At 32.8% G+C, this 8,923-nt stretch overlaps 1 protein-coding gene across 1 annotated transcript; it reads left to right on the forward strand.

Annotated features, from left to right (window-relative positions):
• The first annotated feature begins 349 nt into the window (after positions 1–349).
• LOC145118512 (phospho-2-dehydro-3-deoxyheptonate aldolase 1, chloroplastic-like) lies at positions 350–3,518 on the forward strand. Its single transcript, XM_079054212.1, has 5 exons — positions 350–978; positions 1,506–1,783; positions 2,350–2,626; positions 2,693–2,938; positions 3,049–3,518. The coding sequence occupies exons 1-5, from the start codon at positions 403–405 to the stop codon at positions 3,304–3,306; spliced, it is 1,635 nt and encodes a 544-aa protein (XP_078910338.1). The 5' UTR covers positions 350–402; the 3' UTR covers positions 3,307–3,518.
• The last annotated feature ends 5,405 nt before the right edge of the window (positions 3,519–8,923 follow it).

Consider the following 8,923-nt stretch of genomic DNA (forward strand, 5'->3'; position numbering starts at 1 on the left):
AACGGGCAACCCATAATCGCCTCCCTTTCCGCCTCCCTATTTTTTTCACCACTTTGATCCGAGTAAGACTCGAATCCACCACCTCACAGGAGAAAATTCCTAAGAGGAAAAACCTGAATGCATCTTACCAGCTGAGCTGGTAGTCATTTGCAGTTATTTTGAGTATTTTTTATTTTCTTGCAATTTTATAAAAAAAATTTAAAAATAATAATATTACGATCATTTTCTCTGATATAAAAAATTAAAATAAAACATTTAATATGATAATATTATTTTTCCTTTTCCTACCAAACCCCCTTCCTAGTCCTCCCACCCACCTCCACCCCCCTTATTATATAACCACTCGTTTCATGATGCACCAAACCCCTAAAGATACCCTTGGATCACAAGCTATTTACGAAAATGGCACTCTCAAGCACCAATTCTCTCCTACCCACCAAATCCTTCCAAATTCAATCTCTCCCACCACCACTAAAATCTCTTCCGACCACCACCGCCGCCACCTCCTCCACCAGAGTCATCCAGCCAATCTTTGCCGTCCATTCGCCAGACCCATCAAAAACCCCAATTGACAAGTCGTCGTCATCAAAACCTTCATCCCCTGCCACCGCCGCCACCTCCACCACCACCACTCCAAAAGTCACCTCCACGACAAAAACCCCAGTTCCTAACAAATGGAGCATAGACAGCTGGAGAACCAAAAAGGCACTTCAACTTCCCGAATACCCAGATCAAGCAGAGCTCGATTCGGTGCTCCAAACCCTCGATTCATTCCCACCTATTGTGTTCGCCGGAGAAGCACGCCACCTGGAGGAACGGCTCGGAGAGGCTGCCATGGGAAATGCGTTTCTTCTCCAGGGTGGTGATTGTGCTGAGAGTTTCAAAGAGTTTAATGCCAACAATATTCGTGATACTTTCAGAGTGATTCTTCAAATGGGTGCTGTGTTGATGTTCGGAGGTCAAATGCCTGTCATTAAGGTCAATTCTTTATTCATTACTCACATGTTTTTTTTATGATTTCAAGTTAACCCTTTTCAATTTTCTGGGTAATTCATTCAATCTGGACTCAATTTGAATCCAATTTTATATAAAGTAAGCAATCTGAATTAAAATTTGAGAAAAAGATTATAAAGCTGAAACCTTTATGTATACTAATAAATGTTTCTCACTTTCTTGTGCTATTAAAATTATGATTTTTCTCCTTAAATTTCAAAATGATTATATGAATCTCTGAAAGCCAACAAATATAATATAATATAACTTTTTGTCCAACAACCAAACATCTAAAATATCTCAATTCTCTAAATAATACAAAGTTGAAAACGGGTGTGGATCATAATCTATTATTTAGTAAAAAATTCAGCTAAGAAGTTGATGCTATTGATTTAGGTTAAAAGATTGAAGGGTAAATTAGATTATTACATGAAAGGATTGAAGATCTTGTTCGTGTTTGAGTTTGAAATTTTGAATTAAATTTGGATTCTTGTCAAATTTGATGAAAACAGGTAGGAAGAATGGCTGGTCAATTTGCGAAACCCAGATCAGATAATTTTGAGGAGAAAGATGGAGTGAAGCTACCAAGTTATAGAGGGGATAATGTAAATGGCGATGCCTTTGACTTAAAGTCAAGAACACCAGACCCTCAAAGATTGATTAGAGCATATTGTCAATCAGCAGCCACTCTTAATCTTTTGAGGGCTTTTGCCACCGGAGGGTATGCTGCTATGCAAAGGGTTACTCAATGGAATCTTGATTTCACAGAGCAAAGCGAACAGGGTGATAGGTATGTTGTTCGTTTTTTGGTGATCCATGATCTTTAATCATCACAAGTTTTGAAATTTATGATGGGTATAATAGTCTTTTAAGATCTTTTATAAAAATCTTGGAGTCATGTTTCGTGATTCTTGATTTTTGTTAGAGCTGGCAATGGGTCAGGGTTCGGGAGATTTTCAACCCAACCCACCCTGGTTGACCCATTTAAATTTCAAAGTTTAAATAAATAAAAAAACTTAGACTTTAGTTAGATTAGCTATAAAACAAACCCAAAAAATTGTACGAAGTTAAAAAGAAACAAAACTACAAATTACTTCTCCACATAACATTCTTAAAAACTTTACGGTTTTGTTTTTGTACTTTTTTAATTTATAAGATTAAATAAAAAAAAATTAAATCTTAAAGGGTTGGGATCACGTTATAAGTTTCAACCCCAACCCAACTATTTTAATTAAACGGGTTGAAAATCTCAACACAACCTGCTAACTCTGGGTTGGGTTGATTTTTGTCAACTCTAATTATTGTATGATTTAGATACATTTAGTGATGAGAATTTTATGTAACGATTTTAATTAGGTACCTTGAGCTAGCTAGCCGAGTTGATGAGGCACTCGGGTTCATGTCAGCTGTTGGGCTTACACCCGATCACCCAATCATGACAACTACCGATTTTTGGACATCACACGAGTGCTTACACTTGCCTTATGAACAATCACTCACAAGACTAGATTCAACTTCAAGCTTGTATTATGATTGTTCGGCCCATTTCTTATGGGCCGGGGAGCGGACACGTCAGCTCGATGGTGCGCACGTTGAGTTCCTAAGAGGAATCGCAAATCCACTTGGAATTAAGGTATTTATGATCTTTCTTACACCCTTTTGATGAAAAAGAGCTAAAATTACGATTTTGTCCTTGTAGGTGAGTGACAAGATGGATCCAAATGAGTTGGTGAAGCTTATTGACATCTTGAACCCTCAAAACAAGCCCGGGAGGATTACGATTATAACAAGAATGGGGGCGGAGAATATGAGGGTCAAACTTCCGCATCTTATTAGGGCGGTTAGAAGAGCCGGTCAAATTGTGACATGGGTTAGTGATCCCATGCATGGCAACACCATTAAGGCTCCATCGGGACTCAAAACTCGTCCTTTTGATGCTATTAGGGTAAAGCTACTTATCTCATTTGCCCTTATTATCAACTTTATAAAAAACGAAAAAAGCTTAAAACTATACGTGTCATTTGTTTGAAGTCTAATGATATGTTGTTGTAATAGGCGGAAGTAAGAGCATTCTTTGATGTGCATGAGCAAGAAGGAAGCCATCCGGGAGGTGTTCATCTTGAAATGACAGGTCAAAATGTGACCGAATGCATTGGTGGTTCAAGAACCGTGACATTTGATGACCTCAGCTCACGTTACCACACCCATTGTGACCCACGGCTCAATGCGTCTCAATCATTGGAGCTTGCTTTCATCATAGCTGAGCGACTTAGAAAGAGAAGAATGGGTGTTCAACAATCTTTGTCGCTTTGAGAGTTTATTAATGGCTTGTGGTTTGGTTGTGTTATGAAAGTTGTGGCTTGTTTTTAGTTTAAGAGAAGTATGGTTTTGTAATGTATGTGTATACTTGAAGAAGGTAATGACTTTGAGAGTGGAAATGAGGAAGTGAAATAAGAAGGTATGTATGCATTCATACACAAAATTTATGCCAATGTTATATAGTAATGGACAAATATATTATATAATGGTATGCAATAATTTCTTAAATGACAGTTTTTGGGTGGTTACAAACCTAATATTATGATTTTGAAAGTCATAATTATTAATTTTGTAGCGACAAACAAGATAATGTTTTTTTTATATGGTTTTATAGGACTAAATTAATAGATTTTGAGAGACCAACTATGTGTTTGTTATAACAAAATAACTTTTGAAGGTAAATTTGATTTTAGTAAACTACTTTTTGTAACCAAATGAGTTATAGTCTAGTATGAGTTGACAGAAATATTTCTGAGCTTAAATTTGAAGGGTCAAGACTCACTAGAGAGACAAAAATGTATAAATATTAGAATAAAATAATGGAATATGTTAAGCCGTTTTAAAGAAAGAAATATAAACTCAATTAAATTCATGCACCTTTTTTAAACGATTTATTTAAATGTAACAATTACATGGCATAGTAATTACTTTGAAAATGTGTTTGGATTTATAAAGATGGTTTCGTTTTTGTAAAACATGAAAAACACACTAGTTTATGTCGATGAATCTTGTCACATCTATAGATCAATCATTTTAAGGGTTAACGTTTGCACATTGCATAGCATGTGGGATGTAACATGTTTTTTGGCATTACCTGTGGTAGTTGGTGTAGGAGCATATGAAATGATGACATAATCATTAAAAACGGATCTTTGTTTTAAGATTCCTTTGCTCTTATTTGAGATTCCATTTCAACAATCTATTCTAATAGGGCTTACGGGAAGTGGTACTCATGACATGGAATCTGGTAACACCGCCCCTTAACTCGATATGCCGTACTCGGAAGGACAACTCGATATCTTCTCGTACAATTGTGTATATTGCATTGTTGATAGTTAAAAACAAAAATGGATTAAAATTTAAAAATGTTAATTTTAGACAAAGATGGTAAGCAAAATATCTAATGTTGTATTTAAAGAAAGTCTTTAGAAATTTGTGATTCATAAAAATTATTTAAAATATATCAATAGTTTTTTTTATCAGTATACATTCAAATTATATACTTATTCATTATTTCATTTGTATTTATTTCGAAAGTTTACTTTAAAAAATGTTTAATGTTTACTCATTAATTTTCAACATCGTTATTTACAATATGTTAATAGTTTTTTATTAGTATAAATTAAATTACTTACTTATTCATTATATTGTTTGTATTTATATAAAGTTTTATTTCAAAAAACATTTAATATTTAAACATTTATATTGAACTTTATTTTTAATAAACTCATGTAGTACACAAGTCTCACATATAGTCTTTAATAAAATATAAAAAACACAAATCTAGACAAAATTATTGAGGTTTTATTTTTAAAAGAAAAATTAGGCAAAAATAAAATTTTACTTATAGGGTGTGTTTGGCGGTAGACGTTTGTGAACTTCTAGCTGTTAGCTTTTAACAAAAATGTCGATTTAAACAAAAAAACTTTGTTTGTGAGTACAAGCGTTTAGTTTTTAGTTTTAAAAAAACTTCAAATCTAAAAGTCACTTCATATTATATTTAAGAAAAAGTTATTGGACATTTTTAATCAATTTCTAGAATTACCCTTCAAAATATATTTATACATATGTTTTTTAAACAATAGTTATTTTATGTAATTTTATATATTTTAAATTTTTTTAACTATTTTTACCAAACATTTATATAACAAATAAAAGTTAAAGTTTCTAACTACGAGCTACTAAATATTAACTTCGAGCTTCTAGTTATCACGTACAAGTTTGTTTTGCCAAACACACTCTATATATTTTTTTTAAAAGCCCTCTCAACCAAAAGTTTGTTATAACAATATAAAGTTGTTAAAATAATATTTGAAAATTACTACTAAAAAACACTTCAAAAAATATTTTTTTTACAATGAAAATCACATTTTTCGTAAAATTTTTAAATAGTTTCTCAACGAAGAGTAACTTTTGTAGATCAAACCTTCCAATTCGTTGGCCAATCTATAAAATTTTGTTTTTAAATTTTTCCGAAACATTGTATTAGGCATTTTTCACAGGCAAACCAATAATTTCATAGACAAACATGTGAAATTTGTGCTATTGATGGAAAACCTTGATTTTTGTTGATTTTTTTTAAATAGATTTATCAATGAGACATGGGATGTAGATAATTATCTTTTAGTGATGATAAAGCCACAACTTGATTTAGGTCGATCTTGTTTTTCATATTACTATTTTCAAGGGTATTTGAGCTTGTTTACTTAAAATAGACAAAACTGTAAGAATGGTCTATATCGTTAAATGAAAATTGTCATTTTGGGTCAGAAGGGTTTGGACTAGCACTTATGGTTTTAAATGTTTTCATTTTCTTGTCACTTTGGTCCAATTTGTTTTAATTTTTTTTTGTAATGACGATTTCGCCATTGGCTTTTGTTTTTTCAGTTTTTTTATTTATTTAAATACTTTTATAATTAAAAAATACATCTCTCTCTCTCTCTCTCTCTCTCTCTCTCTCTCTCTCTCTCTCTCTCTCTCCCATATGAAAAAAGAATTAGTTGTTGTTCATGTCACTAAATGTCCAATTCCCCAAAGTGGAATTGGACTTATAACTTTCAAGTAAAGGGACCAACCGATTATTGGATCCCACTGATAAAAAACCTTTTCGCCGGTTTGCTTTTGCATGGATATGAGATTGAGACGGCGGCAAGAGGATGATCACGAAGGAAACAACTTGCGATAGCAATGGTGGAGGCCCTCTTTTTTGAACGTCAATGTCTTCGGAAACCCTAACGTTCGTTGGAATGGCGATGGCCGCGGAATGTTGGGTTTTTGTCTTGGATTCAAGATCTGAAACCCTATCTGTAAGAGAGATGGTGAGAGGTGGCGTTCCACCTAAGATCTGGGTTTTGTGTATGTGTTTCGTGTTTATGATCAAAGTCAAAATCTGCAAAATCCTTGAAGAACAAACATCTTGAATCCAAGTTCTTGAGTTCTTGAACATTTGGTTTCATGTTTTTCTGATCTCTTGCATTCATCTAGCGTGTGTTTTTATGTAAAACCTAGTGTGCGTGTATGTTTAAGAACAAACCGATAATGGATTAGTCGGAGAAGGGGAACGTCGATAGTGAGAGAAAACATATAAATTTGGGTTTAAGTGTAAAGATTCCCTACAAATATGACATGGAACAGATCTTCCACACCCTCCAGATTATAGATAAGGCGTGAGGAGAAGACGGATCTTGTCGCATCTGAAACTCCATATGTTCATATGATTTGGAAGTGTGTATGTGTGTTCATCATATCTAGATTGGGGAAGAAGAAGAAGTGGGTGGGGGGTTTTTGACTTTCTTTTTCACAGGGGAGAGAGAGAAAGAGAGAAATATAGAGAGACATAGAGATGTATTTTCTTTTTTATTTTTTCTTTTAATTATAAAAGTATTTAAATAAAAATAAAAAACTAAAAAAACAAAAACCAAAGTCAAAATCATCATTACAAAAAACTTTAAAGTAAATTGGACCAAAGTGGCAAGAAAATGAAAACTTTTGGACCATAAATGCTAGTCCAAACCTTTTGGTCCAAAGTGACAATTTTCACCTAACCGCATGGACCATTATTGCAATTTTATCTATAAAATAAGTTATGTTTTCACTTAAAAATGTTTAATAGTGTATGAAATACCAAAATATATTTTAATAAAAAATATTTTGATAAACTTATGAGGTACTGTGACATCTCTTCTTTTTATTTATTTTTAAAAGTATACAAACTTAGTATACCGTTAATTTCAAATCATAATACAACGTCAACTTGGAAACGACATGTTTCATCCCATACTAGTATCGAAAAAGACATCAAAGTACAAAAGCATAAAAATGTTTTGAAAAATCATCTCACAAACAAATAAATACGAGATACATAGATAGGTAGATGTTATGCCCTCGAGAATGTCCAGATGTTATTATCATGCCGACTTCTTGCCCTTCGTCACACCAATAAGTCTTACTATAAGACATTAAGGCCGGACGGTGTACCGTGCGGGGAGGGTGAAAGGAGCCTACACCGCACCCATGAACACTACACCATGGCTGCGGTTTATAGGTGAGGGGTATTTTTTCCATTCATTCTCTCTTCGTTTAATTGGCTGTTGCATTTAATTTAATTTTTCATTTTTTTTTCTTTTTTAAGTTTTATTAAAGTATATCTATACTAAAAAATTATAAAAAATATATTAAAATTCATGGTTTTTAATTCCCTACAAAACGAGTAAAATATATATATATATATATATATATATATATATATATATATATATATATTAAAAATTAAAAAATAAAAAATAAAAATTAGTGAAATGTGACCATTTTCTAGCTTTTGGTGAGTGAAAGATGGGTGAGTGGAAAACTGACGTGACATAGAAAAAGTGAGTGGTGAAAGATGAGTACACCCTCTAGTCTAAGTAGCAACTGTAAGCCTAGGGCTCAGTGTGAAATCGAAAACTCACCCATTATACAAATTATATGTGATTAATATAATAACACACAAACATCATGTAATAAATTGCAATTTACATATCATCAAATCACATAACATATGCTAGCAGAAACGTATCTACTTACCAGATTAACTAGATTTCCTCCGAGAGGCTTTTCTCTAGTTGACCAGTCCTCGATCGACCATCTTACTTTGAGTCTTTACATGGTCTAACATCCTACCACACCTTGACCGACAGAATAAACGTCGGGTTTGCGATGTAAACATTGGATCACGGTTCACAACATATATTGAATAATACAAACATTACATTCTTCCATAAATCTAAGGGAAATTACATTGTCGTCAATCTAAGGGACGATAGATACCAGAACTAGTTCTACAAACGCGAGTGGCCTAACAGATTGGCTAACCATTTAAACAATAAAATGCACAAATCCATGACACACAGGTTGTGTCTTCCAGCTCCTAAGATCTCGAAGATACATACGTTTGAAAAAATACGTCAACAATAATGTGTGTGAGCTTTATAGGTTTTGACTCTGTATGTTTTTATAATCAAAAGTTTTTTTAGACTCATGAATTATAAAAGTATAAAATGCAACATGTTGACCCTTGTAAAATACATACAAGTAAAAAGAGCTTTGTTTATATCTTTAAATCCGTGTGTTTTTATAATCAATAGTGAGTTTAGACTAATGAACTATAAAAGCATAACGTGCAACATGTTCTACCCTTGTAAATCTATACACGTAAAAGAGTTTTGTATATGGTTCTGACTCCATGCATTTATAAAATCAAGAGTGTGTGAAAACTAATGATTCGTAAAAGTACAAAATGCAACACAATTTACCCTTGTAATCCCATATAAGTAAATGATTTTTCTTTATCTACATAACTTATTGACGTAAGTTATAATTCGATAAAATGTCGTGTCGTTTTAAAGATTTATTT

The sequence above is a fragment of the Lactuca virosa genome, chromosome 6, assembly GCF_052849685.1.
Source record: "Lactuca virosa cultivar CGN04683 chromosome 6, Lactuca_virosa_CGN04683_v6, whole genome shotgun sequence".
NCBI classification, from domain to species: Eukaryota; Viridiplantae; Streptophyta; class Magnoliopsida; order Asterales; family Asteraceae; genus Lactuca; species Lactuca virosa.

What these genes read in the sequence shown, in the direction of transcription:
- LOC145118512 (XM_079054212.1), top strand. Translation starts at nt 403, where the DNA reads ATGGCACTCTCAAGCACCAATTCTCTCCTACCCACCAAATCCTTCCAA. An exon ending in GTCAAATGCCTGTCATTAAG is followed by an intron (nt 979 to 1,505) that starts GTCAATTCTTTA and finishes TGATGAAAACAG; the next exon opens with GTAGGAAGAATGGCTGGTCA. An exon ending in GTCCTTTTGATGCTATTAGG is followed by an intron (nt 2,939 to 3,048) that starts GTAAAGCTACTT and finishes TTGTTGTAATAG; the next exon opens with GCGGAAGTAAGAGCATTCTT.